The sequence below is a fragment of the Rhagoletis zephyria genome, unplaced genomic scaffold (assembly GCF_001687245.7).
Source record: "Rhagoletis zephyria isolate East Lansing unplaced genomic scaffold, Rhagoletis_zephyria_1.1 Rzeph_scaffold_00365, whole genome shotgun sequence".
Classification (NCBI taxonomy): domain Eukaryota; kingdom Metazoa; phylum Arthropoda; class Insecta; order Diptera; family Tephritidae; genus Rhagoletis; species Rhagoletis zephyria.
Genome location: NW_016157449.1, coordinates 57,031 through 76,567, shown reverse-complemented (window position 1 = coordinate 76,567; position 19,537 = coordinate 57,031). Strand labels below are relative to the sequence as shown.

General features: G+C 34.2%; 1 protein-coding gene across 3 annotated transcripts in view; it reads left to right on the top strand.

The window, feature by feature from the left end:
- The window catches only part of unc-5 (netrin receptor unc-5), a 234,282-nt gene that overhangs the window by 185,350 nt on the left and 29,395 nt on the right, over positions 1 to 19,537 (top strand). For all 3 annotated transcript variants that reach the window (XM_017611000.1, XM_017610999.1, XM_017611001.1), the window contains exons 8-11: positions 6,585 to 6,833; positions 6,895 to 7,023; positions 7,077 to 7,245; positions 7,309 to 7,382. In XM_017611000.1, coding sequence (XP_017466489.1) covers positions 6,585 to 6,833; positions 6,895 to 7,023; positions 7,077 to 7,245; positions 7,309 to 7,382 — 621 coding nt within the window. The remainder of the gene's footprint in view (positions 1 to 6,584; positions 6,834 to 6,894; positions 7,024 to 7,076; positions 7,246 to 7,308; positions 7,383 to 19,537) is intronic.

The window sequence follows — 19,537 nt, the reverse complement described above, 5'->3', positions numbered from 1 at the left end:
ATGCCTCCAGGAAGCCACTAAACTCGACACTTTATGCTAAAAATTTTAATAAGAGCATAGCCATGCGTAAGCTCTTCACAGAAAAAAATGTCAAAAATATATTCTTTGAAATAAAATGTTGGTTTGATGTTTCTTGTTTCCATATAGATTGTAGAGAATTACAGAAATTAAAATTTTGGAATAAAATTAAACACAGGGTGTCCCTGCGGTATTCCAGAAAAAAACAATTTTTTAAACAAAATTTCAAAAAATACTAAATTCTAATGAAATGTATAAAAAATATGCTTGAAAATATGTTATTTTGTATTATTTTATTAAATAGTACGGGCTTTTAGCTTTCAAAAGAAGAAATAAAAACCTGCTCATTTTTTGCACTTTCTGGAGTAATGCGTTTTTCGCTAATGCATAAAATAATTTTTTAATTTTTTGTCAGTGCCTTGAGATCTGCACGATTCGTTCCATTTTCAAAAATGAAGTGTCAGATTAAAAAGCTTGACCTGTGGACAATAGAAGGTTAATTTTTCTTAAAGAGTTGCCAGCTGTTAAAAAATAAGATTGTTAAAAAATTAGATTCAAATTTTTTTATAAGTTAAATGAATTATTAAGAGGATGGTATCAGTCGAAATCTGTATTAACTACATGTATAGAGTTGCCACCTGTTTAAAAAATCAAATTCTACGTGAATTAAAGGAATTGGGTAATTGAAATAGATAGGTATCCATACCATAAGGGAGTCAGACGAAAGAGGTTTAAGAAGGTTTTAGCTTAAAAATATTACGAATAGGGGTGACACTTGTTTGTAAAGTCGAATTTAGTTACACTAAAATAATAATTACGTCAAACTATAGGATTACGCCATCGTATTTATTATTTTATTACAAATACATACATTGTCAATCAGCGATTTGTTCTGATTACATTCCTTTTAAATTACTGGACTCTTAAATTAACTCAGGAATGTTTTTACTCTTCACTTATTTCTTGCGAAATATGTCAAATTTTTTCATTTGTCTGATACTCATATTGAAATACATATTTCAGTTACCTTATTCCCTTAATTGATGTTAACTTGATTTTTTAAACATGTGGCAACCATTCTGCGTGTCGTTTAGAAGTAAAGTATTTTCAAAACTAGTTCAATTGATACCCATATTGTAATATCTAATTCATTTAACTTATTAAATAATTTTAATAAAATTTCTAACAGGTGGCAACCCTTTTCAAAAATAGATAACTTTATTGCACATCTACAGGCCAAGCCCTGTCATTTGACACCTCACTTTTGAAAATAGAACGAACTATATGTACATACCTATGTAAAAGGCACAAGAACCCACATTTTCAACTTAAAACTGCATTTACAGTGAAAGTATGAAAGTTACCCAAAAATGAACTGCATTTTTGAATTTAGCGTCCTCAATTTTACTAAGCAGCTAATTTTCATTTAAATCCGTACATAATTCTATTTTTGCCCACATTTTATATGGAGGGCAAGCACTGTGCGACGTTCCCGTTCGGACGTTCCGATTTTTTCCAATGGATAACATTTTTTGTTTAGGAATTTAAACACACTCGTTTTTTAATGCAAATATTGGGTTATATTGTAAATAAATCTATGTATATGAAGGCCTTTATTAACGTTCTTTGAAGTTATTTCTTTTTACAAGCATACGTACATATCGACGCCTCCAAACCATACTATGCTAAGTCTGATTAAGTCTAAGCCGACTTAGCATACTAGGTTTGGAGGCATCGGTATATACTATATCCATATACCGTTACACACAAAATTGAATATACGGGTTTTTTCGTTGATACATATTCGCAATGTTTTACATGGTAAATTTTTTATATCTTATTTTGTATTGAAATATGGCTTATATTTTAACAAACCCCATTTAAATCCAAATATGAAACTGTATACGAATATAATAAAAAATCTGCAAAGCAAACTTTTTAACAAGAATTTCTAAAAACAAATCAGGTATGCAGTTTTATAGTCCATTCAGTTTTAGTACAATAATGTGGAAATTTCAAATGTATCAACAATCCTCAAAAATCATCGCGAATTTTTAGACATTTTGAAATTTGCACATTATTATACTAAAACTGAATGGGCTATAAAACTGTATACCTGATTTTTTTTTTTAGAAATTCTTCTTAAAAATTTTTGCAGGTTTTTCATAATTTTCGTACACACTTTCATAATTGGATTTAAATGGGGTTTGCTAAAATATAAGCCTTATTTTAATACCAATTTAACAAACAAATTTTGCAAATACTAACAAAAAAAACCGTATAGTCAATTTTGTCAGTAACAGTACAAAAGTTAACTATTTGAAGCGTTCGGACGTTCCGATTTTCAATATACTTACAATCGATAATCTTATAGCTTTCCGAAAAAAAATTTATGCGACTGGCAAGAGTAACCAAAACTAGCTTTTGTATTAAAATTTTGACAAATAAAGTAAGCGTTACGACCATTTTTTACCTCCCTTTTATTAGCTCGGGATGTAACTATGTAATATTGATGCGCCTAAAAGATGCAGCGATTTCTATTCTCAAGTTGCATACCTGATGACAGTACGAATGGAAATTATAATAGCGAGGTTTTAGTTTTTTAAACTATATTTTTTTTACATTCAAAGTATATTTTGCGTCCGAACGCTTGAAAAAAAGCACGATTTGTAATTTCACTTTAGACCGTTCCTAACATATGGTTACGTTGTTTTTGTTGTAAGGCTTACAGAACATAAGCTGTACTAAATTTTTGTATACATTTCCAATTCTTTTATCGTGTGCCACAGTTATGAAGGATTTATGGAAGGTATTGTTTCTCCGCAAAAAAGAAAAATTTAAAGTGTAGTTGGAACGTCGCAAATATCTTGAAATGGAATCGACCATCTAGTCCAATATTTTGGTGGAAGAAAGACAAAATATGTAGTTATCGATTGGCATATATAAATTTTGGCCAGGCAAAATTCTATTTTTTTGGTCTTGGTTGAAACTTTTCAGGAAATACCCATATGTAAAATAACATCTACAGATGCAAATACATATCATGTAGAACCACTTTAAGAATAAATATTGGTAAATATGCTTGCAAATATGCTCGCAAAACAAGAAAATTTAAGTGCAGTTTGATGTTTTGTTTTTTATTCACTTTATTTCAAGGATAGAAAAATTATAATGAACAATCAAGTGTTTTGTGTGCAGTTTGATGTTTTGTTTTTGATTCACTTTATTTCAAGGATAGACAATTTATAACGAACAATCAAGTGTTGCTTGATAAACTAAAATAATAGAGATCTGCGTTGGTAGTTAAAATTTTTTTAAATATTCACTATTCTCCTTTTGATATAAATTATTTTTAATCTCTTCAATCACACCAATCCTTCCCGTGGAGACAAACCATTGGTTTTAAATTTTTGTATCCAAACAGAAATGCAATTCTGTGTACATGCATATGCTTTGTACAGAGACAAATCTAATTTGCCTTTACCCGATATGTTGGAATTTTCATGGTGACAGGTAATAAGATCAACGGAAATAAGGTAAATTGACTTTATTTCCCACCCTGGGGCGAAATAAAGTCAATTGACATTATTACCTTTTTAAAAACAAAATAAAATCCATTGACATTATTTTTCTTTCAAACATTAAATTTGCTTACCCCGCGCGACCCGTGGACACACCACGTCACGCTACGCCGCGGCCCCCCTTCCCCGTCTCCCGCCGTGTTTAATGCAGGTAGATTTTTTTTTTGTATACGTTGAAATAAAATGTTTATATATTTTAAACATCTATATTCAATAATACCCTCTATCTGCATACTTTTCACAAAGNTCTGCACACTTTTCACAAAGATGAGATTCTGATATAAAAATCCACCTAAGCTTTAACTGCCATCAGTGATATCAATGTTACCTTATATAACGACAGGTAATAAATCCCAGATGGTTTCTAAAATCACAAATTAGTTTTTGTGTCAATTGCAGATAGAGGGTATTAAATCGAAATTTCACATTTTTATATTTGTAAGTTATTAGAAGCAGGGATGCCAACTTGGCTCCGTGCCATTTGTCCCTATTTTACTTCAAATGGCNGTAAGTTATTGGAAGCAGGGATGCCAACTTGGCTCAAACCGTGCCATTTGTCCCTATTTTACTTCAAATGGCACTTAATTTTTCAATTTGGCACAAAGTGCCAAAATGGCACTTTTTTAAAAAAAATAACATTTCAGTACATTTTTGTGTAAACCTTTGCGTGCACTTCTTTTTCTCAACTAAAATGTTCTAATTTATAAAGGCTATTCAACTGGTTTATCTTATTTTATCATTGCACTTTTGTTTGGAAAATGTAGCTTTATTTTATTACTAAATGTGAATGATTAAAAGGAATTCCACCTTTTTTGGCACTTTTATTTTTCTATTTGGCACTTTTTTATCCTCAATATGGCACCTCATAACTAAGGATAGTTGCCAGCCCTAATTGGAAGCTGTGTTTTGGGGCAACAACTTGTCTGCAGTAAAAAAGCATATAATTTGTGTTTCATAAGCGTGTGATACCCAATCGATTAACCTATATGATCTCGGTTCAATAATTGTTTATACCCGCATTTTGGCACATTGGCTCGTTGAGTGTGCCATCTAATAAATAGTGTCGTCGTTCTCCTTAGCTGCTTTTAAATGATGCCGTCACAAATTCCAGGCGGAGACATGAATACAGTGTAAGAAAATTCTTTTTCTATAATTTTTTCCTTAGAGGTTGGTTTCTTTTCCACCTTAGACATTCCGAATTCGTTCAAAATATGCTAATTTAAAACACAGAATTTTTTCAGTGTTCCTCCGGGGTTTTTGGACATGGACTGTTTCTTCAATTTAATAGTGTTCGCTTTATTTTTGTGGAAACGAAACATGTTTTGCAAGTTATGGATCATTTCTACACTCTTTCTTCAAATATTTCTCGTATTCCAGCTGTGCGCAGGTGTTTAGTTTTTCGCATCGTGTTTTTACATATTCGTAATATAAATTTTTTTAATAAAATCAATTGGTGGTAGTTCATGATTGTGTGTGGATTAATATCACAACACTGAGGGTTTGGCAATAACCTTTTTCATCTATTAAAAAACAACACTTACGGGGCAATGTTTATTGTAAGAACAACATTCTTTTCTATGAATCGACATACTTTAAGCATTGTTGACGCTATTTCCATTTGAATGAGGAAATAGCGCCAATGACTTTATTTCCAAATTTTTGTTGACTTTATTTCGCTTTTGAAAAGGCGAAATAAAGTCAATTGACCTTATTTCCGGTGATCTTGTTACCCGTCACCCATTTTCATATGTAAAAAGTGGCATGTGCACATGCAAATACATATTGTGTAAGAACAGTTTTAGTAAGCCATTACAAATGTACCAAAAAAGGACTTCGAAAATATCGGATGAAAATTGAAAAATGGCTTGGAATTGGCGCATGAGAGTTAACGAGCAAAAGTGTTAACATGTTACAACTGTACTGAGGCCATAAATATGTCGGCAATAATTAAATTATCGGCATACATTTAGACAGACTGTTCACGTGGCGTAGACATATGGTAACTAAGATACTACAAACGAAACTAAGATCAGATAGCTTAAACTGGCTTTTAACCAAAAAATCTAAATTGAAATTAGATTATAAAGTGCTCATATACAATACAGTAATCAAACCTATATTGAAAAAATAAGGAGAAACCAATCGACAACGCTGAGAGCTTTGACAGGGGCGCCGTGGTACGTCGGAAATGAGAACGTAGACGTTGAGAAGAGACCTTGGTATGCCAATGGCTAAAAATGAAGTGGAAAATACGCAGAAAGGTATAAAACAGAATTACGCGATCATTCAAACGAATTTGCTAAGGCCTCGGGCAATACAGCAAACCTTACCCGCCTGCGAAGAAGAAACCTGCCAGCCTTATGATGAGCAACATTAAACCAAAAGCGCACAACCCCAGGTATTGAGCTATCATATTTGCAGATAAACTTGAGATTCTTAAACTTGTTGTAAGGCTTAGCATAATGTAATCGATTCAACAAATAAATAAATGTATAAAAAATCTTATTTCACCACGACAGTAGGCGATGCCATGTTTCCGAGTCGATGTCTTATTTACGACATATGCAATGAGGATGATGATTTTAAAATGCTTGCAAAGGTGAGAATGAAAATTATGGTCACCGAATTGCGATAATCATTTTACCTTGTAATGATTTTATGGTGGCTAAACCGCTGAAACGCTGAGAAATTAATACTTTGCTATAGAAAGTCAACCACATGTTACTTTCCTTCTGCAAAATTTACAGCCCTATTCCCTTACAGAGAAAAATTTCATTGCATGACTATTGTCATAACAAAAAAGAAAAAAAAATTGTTTTTCATAAGAAGCTTTTTCAAGTCAAAAATGCACTCAGAAGGTGGTTATTGCCTTTGCATGTAAATATGTATGTATATTCAAGGATATTTCTTAGGAAATGAAAGGTTTAATCTATTGCTTTAAATAAAAACTTAAAACTTATATTTTCTTTATAACGAATCTCTCAGTAGGCAAATGGACACCGTGGAGTGAGTGGAGCTCTTGTTCTTCTGACTGCATTCAAGTTCGCCGTCGAAGGTGTGTTTTCCCTCTTGCTGAAGATTTAAGCGTTGAAAGCATTGAAGGCTCGATATTGTCAGCAAACGTAGCGATTAGCAACGGCGTTGCAGGACTGGGATTTGCAAAGGTTCATTGTCCGGGGAAGGATATTCAAACGGCTGAATGTCGGGGAGAGCATTGCCTTATTGGCAAGGATGGTAAGGTTGTTGAAATTTTTCTACAAAATTTGTATTTATAATTATCTTTTAACACCTCAAGCTTTTGATTGGACTCTTTATCTCGGCTTAGCGTTCGTCGTAACAGTTTGCATTGCGTTTGGTGCCGCTCTGATTTACTATGCCCGGCGTAATTTATCTATTAATTCTCATTATAACATGACCAGAACTAGTGAGAAATTGCCATTCATTTCGATTTTAGTCCTATATAAATTCGTTTTGCAGATATGAACTCTGATTATGTAAAGGGTATCGATAAGAAGGGAAAACACGTTGAAACCGCAAATGTCAATTATGATTATCCCAGTTCAGATCACAGATTTATGTCCAATGATCATATAATAAGTTGCGGAGTTTCTGAACATCACTATGACGTACCCAATTTATCTGCCAAGTAAGATTTTTGCTGCAATGTAGCGAGTTTTAACAGTAAATAAAATTGTCTCCCATTTTGCAGCTACACGAATCCAATAGATGAAATAAGTGCAGAATACGTTACGGATACACCAGACACTTCTACAGCGGATACTTGTAAGTACTAAGTTTAACGTATGGTGAATGAAATCCGAACAAACGTATGATAGTGAAAATAGAATATGAAATGAAATTTGTTTTATTTAAAGTCAATTAATTTTTGTATTTAGATATAAAAGTTTAATTTATAAAAAAAGTATTTGCTTCATTACGGTTTGCTTTTCTTGTTTTTTCGGGCAATTTCCTCATTGACTCTTGAATTCCTTTTGTATCGATATCCTTAAGCTCCTTTTTGATTTTTTTTTTAACTAAAGTGGTATTTTTTGCAGTGTATCCTTTGCCGTAAACACGCCTTTTCAAATTTTCCCAAAAAGTTTCAATTGGCTTCAGTTGTGGCACGTTTGGAGGGTTATACTCTTTAGGTACAAATTTAGAAGACTATTTTGTCCCTTCTATGGTATTTGTNGATAGTTGCCTTGCGTTTTTGCTGTGAATCACTTGTTAATTTTTCTATTTACTGGGCTTTATATCTTAGATAATAAGGAAAAATTTTTGAAAATTTCAAAGCAATCCGCTTATTATTAAAAAAGTTATGTTACTGTAAGTAATAAAATGTCGAACATGCACCCGGTTTTGATCGCCAGTGTATTTAAATAATAAAATAAAAAAAGAAAACCTTTAAATTAAGTAAATATTTGAATAACTTACAATAAATAAGTTTAACTGAACAAATGTTGCACATAATTTCTATATAAATTCATACAATTTGCATGTGGGTCCAGCCAGACTCATGCGTACCGAATGTGCCAATCGAAACATGTGTCTGACGGAGAGTTAAAAAATACCGGTTCAATTATCCAACGCTCACTGATTATTAGCCACAACAAAACTTTTCCGGGGAACTTAGTTTTTTAAATATATTTCACTTCGTCGGATGCTTTGCGTTTTTCAGACTCGAAGTAATGCCCGGGCTGCCATTCGTTGCCTTCTACTGTGAAGTAGCTCTCATCATCCATAACACATTTATAAGTCGAAGATGTGGCAAAGTATTTTTGGGAAAGTAACCGCAACCTAGATTTAATTACTTTTTCCTGCTTTTCTGTAGTGGCTGGTTTCGATTTTCTTATTTTAATTTGAACGTTCATAGATTCCAAATATTTTTTTATAGTATTTTTAACAACTTTGTGTTTTCGACCCAACTGGCGGTACGATTTTGCTTTTCGCCCTACTGTATCTGCTTTGAACTTTTCACGTACTTTGCTATCTTGTAAAGCACATTTTTTGCCGGAAACTTTTTTTCGTATTATGCTTTTCTTATCTGTGATAAGTTGAGTAGTTTCATATATAGAAGTTTTTCTAAATCCCATGTTTTTAAAATGGTGAAAAAATGCACTTTTGCTTTCATCAGGATTATTTTCGCAAAATTTTCAAATTAATTCGCGGCGCTGTAACTCGTTCAAAGACCTTTTTACGACTAAATGTATGCACATCGAAATGATTTTTATGCGACAACATCAAGAGGATATCCCGTTATATTTTTACATTGGAAGTTGTTTTTGCAAATTTAGCGCTACTTTGTGTTTGTTTTCACAAGATGTGTTCGGATTTCATTCACCATACGTTAACAAACATTTTGGTCAGAAAAATGTGATGTTAATTTGAAAACATATCTGTGGTCGTATGGAAAAGTAGCTTATGTCGAAAGGCTGGCTTCAGTATAAATCGGAATTCGCAGCATGATTGCGAATGACTCACTGGCGCTGAGCCGTTGAACAATTTTTGGCAAATAAACATGCAAGAAATAGTAGTCAAATCGGATGAAAAATAGTCAAGTGGTTGAGAGATACGTGGATCATGTACTAAAATAACGGTTTTTAATAAAAATAAAAATGGAGTGTTGAGAAACCTATTTTCATTTGGTACTCGACTCTACAACCTACACTAATGGTGATTTCGTTTCTACCAAAAAAATGTTGCCTTTTGATTGCTCCTTTCTCTTTTTGTGTTCGATTCTAAATTGAAGGCAAAGGGGGAGAAAATTTCACACTCTTCTAAGGAAAAAAAGGCATATTCTCTGCACTGTGAAAATTTGTCAGGCGAGATGGTTGCCCTGAAAATCAGATGGTTGTTTAAAACGACAATATTATGAAATGCGTGAGCTGGTCAAGGAAAAGTAGGCAAAAACATGCTTTTTTATACGGTTGAGTGAAACATCAAACACATTTTGCACCGGGAAAGGGCAACAGTTTATGGAAGAAACGAAATCACCATAACTTTTGTTTTGGGTGTATTTCGAGACTTTTTTTGTAGCACCGTATTATTCCTGGTTTATAAAACGCTTGAAAAAAACGTAATGTAATCGTAGCGGCACCTTTTTTATAAGCGTACGAATATAAATTTATAATAAATATTAAAAGGGAAGTATTTTTTCTTGGTTCTCACCTAAACATTTCCATTTAACATGTAAAGTAAAGTGATTTATAAAATTTCGCTTCAACACTTATAAAAGGTTCATTTGACAAAACTTAAAATACAAACGCTTATTTAACACTTAGCTAAGACAGCTTACTTTAAGTTGCTTTTAAAAACACTCATAGGAATGCTTGTTGGGTAACTAGTTATGCAAAGCATACATTTGTACATGGTGAATAAGAGAAGGTGATATCAGTACGAACTCACCAAATGGCAGACTGTCTTGATTGTGGCATGCATTTTAAAAGTAGTAGAAAGGGAGAAGAAATAAATATAGGGTTTGGAAAAGGTACTAAAATTAGTGTAAATGATTTCAATAGGTTATAGGAATGTGCACATGTATAAATCTGAATTGTAGAGGAGGTCCTTTCAGCAATACCTCATAACCCTAAATTTTTCATATTTATTTATATCTACGCATTCGTGTACTATTATTTGAAGTCCATTTGTGAAAGAGATAATGCAGCTGTTAAGCTTTGCATTCAAAAGAGCACTGCTTCTATTATAAAAATCGCTTAAAAAAAATAGAACTAATTTTCACGGTCAGATATGGATAATGTATGTCAAGGCTTAGACCAAAAACCACTGAATCGATTTGAAAAATGATTTCTATCTAATAACACATTTGAGCCAGGCAAATTAAATTGTTTTATTTTTTGTATTCTTTGGAGAAATAAGTTGTCGCAGTACCAAAGAATTTAGTTAATGTATATGTACAGTGACGAGCAAAACTGTAACATGGCGTAACACTTTTTATTTCAGCCACCGCTATATTTCCAAGTTCTAACGACTTGAATCCATTTGTTGTATATTTTTGTTAGTACACCCCTACTCCCTCTCTCATAACGATTTGAAGTCAATATAACAACAATAAAAAAAACAAGAAAACAAAAATGTAAATTAGGGCAAACGTTACAGTCTTGGCTTTTACAGTTATCTTTTACTTAGTTGGAAGTCCGATGACTTTTTTTGTATTGTAATTTATTGAAGACGTGATCACCAGTAAATAATATGGTTCATCAGGAACCATAAATGTAAATAATATATTTACTGCGGAAAGGCGGGACCGTAGGAAAAGAGGCAAAAAATTGTGCAGTTTGCTACTTGAAAATGTTAAGACTGAGACAAAATATAGCCTAAGTTGCTCAGAAGGGCAAAGGAAGTCAGTCAAAAAATATTACGGTCCGATATCTTGTGAACTTAGCAGCAAGTACCGATGCTGCCACTATTACAGACGTGCTTAAGGTATTAAACTTTAATGCAAATCAGTAGACAGCGAGGCATCATAAAAGAAGAAAAAAAGCAAATTTGATCAAACTACATGTGCGAGTGTGGCAGCATTTTGCTGTATCGCACGAAAACCGGACCATTGTCTATTGGGATATGTTAGGCCTTTCAGAATGCAATAAAAAACACATTTTTAAGTTCAAATTGAAGGTTATTTAGTCTGACAAGACTAAATTAATCGCTTTCAATCAGATGGTCGGGCATGGTATTGGATCAAAGATCCAAATTAAGCCCATGCGCATCATGTAAGACAAACTGTGGTCGGCCAATAATAGTTTGTGGTTCAAAAATTTTGCCAAACGGTCGTGCTGTGCAGACGTGTTTTTATATCGCTCCACTTTTTGTTATATTATCTGCTAATATTACAAGTTAATATTTTTTCATGTGCCTTAGTATGGTGGTAAGTTTTATTTTGAGTCATTGACTCATAATTTTGCAATATACACTCCCTCTCACTTGATTAAGGCCAAATATTTTTCTTTTGTTTTTGTGTCAAATTTCTTTTCAGGGTCGTCGAAAAATTTTTTTTGCCAATCATTCAATTATGTTCTAAGAAAAGTTATTGCTAAAAAATCCTCTTCTCTCGATGGTAGTTGTAAAGTAAAACCTACTTTGCTTCAGCAAATACGAGAACAAGTGATAATTTTTGATTCACTTGATTAAGGCCGCAGAGGAAAATATTAAGATAAAAAGACGTTTTGGTTGCAAACTGTTATTTGTTTTATTTAATAATGTGTATGACCACCATTCTTTACAATTACTTCAAAAACTCGATTTGGAGTAGAGCCATAAAGTGACTTAAGGTAGTTTAAAGAAATCGTGGACCAAGCTGCTTTAATCGCATGGACTAAAGAATTTTTATCTTCAAATTGTCTTCCATTCTCATAAACTTTCCTGGAGAGCCATCCCCAAACATTTTCTACAATGTTGAGATCTGGTGAATAAGGTGGCCAGTCTAAAAGTTCTATATTTTGTTCGCGGATCCGGCTTTTAATAATGTTTGCTGTACGAATTGGTGCATTGTCGTGTTGATAAATCCATGAAATTGGACCAAATAAATCACGAAACTGCGGAAAAGCACCTTCCAGAATCGATTTGTAGGAAACTGACGTCATTTTAGCTGTTTCAAACACTAGATCGATAGTTCCATAATAGGAAACTGCACACCATACCATGACTCCTCCTTCTCTGCTGATATGTCTGGACAAAAACTGCTCCTCCTTTCTAAGATCGTGGAAATAGTAAGTGAAACCGTCAGGACCATCAAAATTGATTTTTTTTTCATCCGAAAATACCACTTTTTTCCATTCCGTTGTCCAAGACATTTTTAACCGACAGAACTCTAAACGTTTCTGACGACGCGTTAAGTTAAGTGGCGTTTTTTTGCATTTTTTTGTATTGCAGATGAACAGCACGTTTAATAATACGTCGTATAGTCGAAACACTGGCCATTACTTGTGTTTCCGCTTTAATTTTTGGCACAGATTTAGCGGAATTAGATGCCGCGCGGAGTATTCGAGGCCTATCATTCGCGGTTGTGACTTCAAAAGTTCGTCCTTTAAAATTTGTTCCATAGTTATCAACATCGCGAAGATAATTGTTGACAACTGTCTTACTCCTGCCGATTTTGTTTGCTATAGCCCGACTTGAATATCCTTCTTCCTTGTAAACATCAATTTTTGCCTTTTCAACGTTGTTGAGGGTCTTTTGCTTACCCATTATAGAATATAACTTTTTTTTAAATATCACTTTTTACTATGACACTCGTTTGATTAAAAAATTTGAGTACTAATATACAGATAACAATTAAACAATGGGTGGCCTTAATCAAGTGAATCAAAAATTATCACTTGTTCTCGTACTTGCTGAAGCAAAGTAGGTTTTACTTTACAACTACCATCGAGTGAAGAGGATTTTTTAGCAATAACTTTTCTTAGAACATAATTAAATGATTTGCAAAAAAAAAAATTTTCGACGACCCTGAAAAGAAATTTGACACAAAAACAAAAGAAAAATATTTGGCCTTAATCAAGTGAGAGGGAGTGTATTAATTGATAGTTGATAGGAATAGATCGAAGGTGCTGTGTGCTCATTGCAAAGAGTATTTTCACTTAAAATGTGTTGGTGTCGTGCAGGCTGATGTGGATTTTCTTCTCGCAGCTGAAAAGCCTTTCTTTTGTAAAACATGCATGGATGATCGCCGTAACTCTCGCTCGTTTTCATCCTCTAATGTTTTGGTTGAGAAAGCTAATTTAAACTCTCCCTCATCCGAGTCCCAAAAAAACAAAACAATGGTAACAGCAAATGAGAATGTTAATAAGCAGCAAGCTACCTTGCCTGTTAATGCTAATATAAACTCTCTTTCGTCCGAGTCGCAAAAAAAAACAAAACCATCGTAACAGAAAACGATAGTGGTAATAAGCAGCAAGTTACCTTGCCTGATAATGCTTATGTTAACTCTTCATCATCCGAGTCGCAAATAAACAAAACATTCGGAATAGTAAACGAAAGTGTTAACAAGCAGCAAGCTACCTTGCTTACTGTCGTCAGAGAAATTGCTGCTCTTCGAAATGAGAATGCGCGGGTGGTATCGTTGGAAAATTCTCTGTATGAAAATTGGAAACAACTTTTGTAAAAGTTCAATGCCCTGCGGGCAGAAACAATTTCATTCCAAACATGTAAATATACCTGATTCCTAAGTACAAACGTATACCTTTTTATTATTGCCAATATACAACACGAACATTCATATATCGTCACCTAAGGGTGCAAATGTGCCAAGTCCATTTTTGGAAATCCTTAAGGAGAGACGAAAATCGATGTAGTTTCGTATTACTCACCATTCTGCATCAAAAACTAATTTTTGGAAAAAAATGGAATTGGCACCTTTTCACCTTTAGATAGCTATACTGGCGTACTTGAACCAAGATTCCAGAAAAGTCTGCCAATGCGAAGTCATAGAGTCTTTTAAAACGGCATCAAGGCTCGTGAACTCTTGAACCACCTGGGAGCCCACAATAGCGTAAGTTTGTGGAGGGTTCAGGGACATGAAGGGTTTGAAGGCAACAAAAGGAATGACTGTTTCGCAAAGCGTGGAGCATGATCCCGAGCCTTTATGCGGTACATCCAAATGATACACTGCAGACCTACTTAGCTGGGAATAATCTCAAATTGCTGCCCACTGGCTTAAGTCAAAGGGAATAAGACAATCAAAGAGATTAATAACTCTTTCCAGGAGGAACTCTGAAAGACACCTGGTAACCTGACAGCACATTACAAGGTAACGTACCGTTAGAATTAAATGGGTATTTCTGTAGAGACGGACTGTAGGTTTTGTGGGCTGGTGAAGGAAACCCCAGAGTATGTTCTATGTGCCTGTCCACGAAGCATGAATCGTAGTGCTGACCTTTTTAAATTGCCTAAGGTTGGACTAATTACAACAAAATTGACGGCTAATAATCTGAGATTTGCCTGTGTAAACGGGGTGATTAAAAAACGAGCTTTAATTGAGATAATATTGATATATGAACGTACTTTTAGCTGTCTTCTCAGACGATTGTATCGCAGCCTTTCAATCAGGGTATCAAGTTTACACCGTTTATACAGACTTCTCTAAAGCTTTTGATAGAGTTTCCCATGTGATCCTGATTAAAAAATTAGCATGCTCAGTAGGGCGGGTCGATTTAAAAATCGCTCATTGCTCTGTGAAAATCGTATTCTAGGGATCAAAATATGAAACTTTGCCGAAGTAACCATACCTCTAAAACGAATTCTGATGTCCCCCAATTTAGGTCGAACTTTTGGGTAGGGGCAAATTTTGAAAAATCCCACTNAAATGGGTCAAAGTGGGATTTTTCAAAATTTGCCCCTACCCAAAAGTTCGACCCAAATTGGGGGACATCAGAATTCGTTTTAGAGGTATGGTTCCTTCGGCAAAGTTTCTTATTTTGATCCCTAGAATATGATTTTCACAGAGCAATGGGCGATTTTTTTGCCTCCCCACAAATCGACCCGGCCTAATGCTCAGTATTCCTTAGATGGATCGCTTCTTACTTGCACAATCGTCGTTGAATGGTTGTTGTTGACAACGTTAGATCTCTTCCATTTGTTGCTTGTTCTGGGGTACCACAGATTGTTTGTTTTGTTTATCAACGAGATTTTCTCTTGCTTCACGTCAGCAAGATTTTTGCTATATACGGATGACCTTAAGATCTACTCGCTGATCAGAAGCTATCATGACTCTGCATTGATGCAAATCGATTTAGATAATGTGAGTAACTGGTGTAACAACAATCGTTTGTCCCTGAACATAAACAAGTGTTTCCATTTAACATTTTCTAAGTGTGCCAATGTCATTGACACCTATTACTACATATCTAACTCGCCCCTGTTACGGGTGAGTGAAATTAAAGATTTGGGAGTAATATTCGATTCTAAGCTTGCCTTTACAAGCCTCATAAATTTTGTTATTGCGAAATCTTACGCCATGCTTGCTTTTGTCAGGCGTCATAGCTTGGATTTCTCCGATCCCTACACGTTAAAGCTTTTATATACTGCGTTTGTGCGTTCAAAATTGGAGTATGCCTCCTTCATTTGGTCTCCATATTATACGTGTCATGCTGCTAGAACTGAACGATGCAGAAAGTATTCTTATACTTCGCTTCTCGGATCCTATCCCCACCTATGAATCACGATGCTTATTGATCAACTGAAAATCATTGCAGATCCAAAGAACAACCATATCTCTGTCTTTCGTTTACGATTTGATCCGCGGTGATGTTGACTGTCCCGTGCTCCTTGGGAGGATCTTCTTTAATATTCCGGCTAGAGCCCTTCGTAGTTCGGAGTTTTTCTATGTTGGTCTTTTTAAAGCTCCTTATGCTCGAAATGCTCCTATTACTCGGGCCCTAATTGAGTTCAATAGAATCTCTACATTTATTGCGATAGATTTTTCATTTTCAAAAGATCGCATTTTGAAATCTTTTAATACTTTTTATAAATAGTATATTTAGTCATAATTTTCGTTTTTTTTCTAAATACTGTTTAACTTGTACATACATATTTCTACTTAGTCTATAAGAATTTGTTATATTCATTGGCTTAATAAATAAATAGATATATGGGAAGATATACCTCCAGAATTTTTACAGAGATACAAATAAATTATGACAAATCGCATCCAGGAACTAAAACAAGCAAAAGGGTACTGAACATTTTGTTAATAGTTCTTTTTTTCGAGAAAATTGTAAAAAAGTTCTTAAAAATATATGAGTGCAAAACTGTAACATTTGCATTAATTTACATTTTGTCTGCTGGTTTTATTATTGTTGTTGGAGTGACTTCAAATCATTATGAGAGAAGAAGTACAGGTGTACCAATAAGAATATACAACAAAATCGTTGTATGAAAGTCGTTAGAACTTGAAAAGATAGCGATGGCTGAAGTAAAAAGTGTTACACCATGTTACAGTTTTGCCCGTCACTGCACATTAGGTCAAATGATTACTTTTTTGTGCGAAATTAATAGCAGCTGAAATATTGCATTATTTTAATGTAAAAAGATGGCAAACGTTAAAACAAGTGTAAAGGCAGTAAATAAAACGTTAAACAGACTTGGCTTTCGTAAAACAGACTTTTCTGCTTTTTTGTATGTTCAAATGATGAGTATATGTGTTTAGTTAGTACTCAAAAGCATTGTCCAATTATCTTGGTTTTGACACAAGTTGTTTTCTTACCATACTCAACCCCCTCCCCTTTAAAATGAGCTACATAATAAAATAAGTATGGTCACATGTACATAAATGGTTTCTTCTAGCGATTAGTTATGGCAATATCGAAATTCCTAAATTAAAAAAGAAAAGTATTTACTACATGTCTTGCATATATGTCTTGAGGAGAGATTCCTAAAGCAGTTAGTCTTCATAAAACACTTCATTTTCACTTGTTTCTAAATTCTCCACCGATATTATTTATATCATCGTTTACAAAACCGCGTATCTGGAAAATGTGAAACCGCGTATCAAGATAATGCAAAACCGCGTATGTGAGGTTGCATAAGTTATTTTCTAGAGAGTAAAAACATTCATATTTCAAAATGATTCTCTTTTTTATAAAGCAATCGCATTTCTGGCTAGTATATTTCAGGACGAATGGATAAGGATTGAGCCAAGAGCTTGTGTGAGCAAATCCAATTTTTGGCAGCCAATGTCAGTTACGCGGTTTTGCAGAATGACGATACGCGGTTTTGTACTTTAAACGACGATATTCAGAATACAAATGCTGCTTTGTGACACATTTACCAAAAATCTCTGGTAACTTCCTGAAAAGAATAAGAATGTTTATGAAACTAATTTGTTAAAAGAATGTTCAAAGCTCTATTCACTTTGAGTAAAAAAAATTCGAAGTTTCAGCCCGTAAGTTCTCTCAAGGATTTGCCTTTTTGCGAAGGCGCTAGTGTATGTGTGAGATTGCCTCGGCTACGCAACAGGAGATGAAATGTAATCCAAATGAAGGTTGCTATTTTTTTCTCTATTTATCACCAAAAAATTTTGGAGATATTTTTGGAGAGCTCTAAAAATTCGGAAAATGTTAGCTATCCTATTTTAGCACTTTAGCGATAGCGAAAGTTAGAATCCGGCTGATGGTCGACATAGTTGGCTTTTTGATTTCGAAAAGAACCTCTCAGCAAGAAATGCTATGTTTTCAGATCTAAATATTTCAGCATCCTTTCCAAATTTTTTCCCATAATTTTCATATTTATTTGATAAATAATTTAAAAAAATACGCGTTTTTTCTTCTAAGATTCATGGAAATTTCGCAAATATCAGCAGCACCAAATTTTTTGGTTGACAACCGAAAAAGGCTTTTCTTTTTTCGAACATCCAATCAGCCAAACTTCAAACAACTTGCCTTTTGTGATAGCATGATAGCCCAGAAAAAACCGTTTTTCTTGAAAATGGCTAAAAACGGCAAGTTAAGTAAAATAAATTCAACATCTTCAATTACATCTTAATTTATCCATTTCCGATTCTATTTTGTTTGCCGAAAGTTAACATAATTGTAAAAGCTTACGTAAAATCATAAATGGTAATAAATCAGAAAATTTGTGAGGTTATGCAAATAGTCAGTTTTTTTGCAAACAAATGATAAAAAGTCACTTTTTTAGATTGGGACATAGATTCTCGCGTAGATATAGTTTTGTTTCCCCATTTAAAAATTTCCTTTAGTTATTCGAACTGTACAAAAACAATGCACTTGAAATTTACAAAATAAACCGGTTGCGCAAACAATGTATCAATAAAGTTTTGAAGGTCTAACTTTGGTTTATTGCTGTATAACGGTGTTTTTTATTTTACAAAACCTAAGTGAAGTATTTTGGAGTATTCCCTGCAGAATGGCAACAAAAAATAATGTAAAACTGCCTTTACGAAATTGGACTTTCGCACAGCCAAATGTATCATTTGACCTAATGTGCACTGTAGATATGTTTATTAGACTTCTTATTTGGTGCTGTAACCGCTTAATCGATTTTGGCCGAGTTCAACAAAGCGTCGTTTCTCTTATGTATCAACTGACGCCAATTGGAAATGCCAAGAACGACATGGCCGAGTCAGCGGAGCCGCAGTATTTTAAATCGCTGCGCTATGTCCATGTCGTTGTAAAGCTCATGCAGCTCATCGTTCAATCTTCTGCGGTACTCGCCGTCACCAACGCGACGTAAATCTTCCGCAAAATCTTTCTCACAAACACTCCAAGAGCCGCCTCAGCGAATGTTGTCATTGTACATGCTTCTGCGCCAAGAATGATAGAATAAAGAGATTGCGCTTTGCGCAGGTCCGTTACTCTTGTTTACAAATCAGCTGTTCGAGTGTTGACGTCATAATATAAAATTTTTGGTGGGAAGCGTATTGGTTTGCGAGGAAAACGTATTGATTTGTGATATTTTTGTTAAAGTTATAAAATAAAAACGTTGTAAAATGAAGTGCGCAGTTGCGAAATGTGGAAAAACGGCGGCAGAGTGCAGTTTGTTTACTTTTCCTTCAGATCCAGAACTTAGGAAAAAGTGGATCCAGTTCTGCCGGCAAAGCAAGGATTTCCAATTTAAAACTTGCTATATTTGCATGCATCACTTTGCAAGTGAAGATTTTGAAAATAGTCTGCAGTTTGAAGTGGGTAGGATGTTTATTTATTTCGTTTATTGTGTTTATATTAATGAAATTGTTTAAAACATTTCTAAGGTTATGCAAAAAGAATATTGTTGAAACGAGGCCCCGTGCCATCAATTTACAAGCACGGTGATGAAAACCCGGAGCGTTCGCAAAGAGTTCATCGTCGTCAAAATACGTCGTTAATATTGGGTTTCATTGGAACGATATCCTTATTTGATGCTGTGGGCAGGCGTCACAGTTTCAGGTAAAAGTCGTCGGGCATGCGTTCATGTGACCATATTCTGAC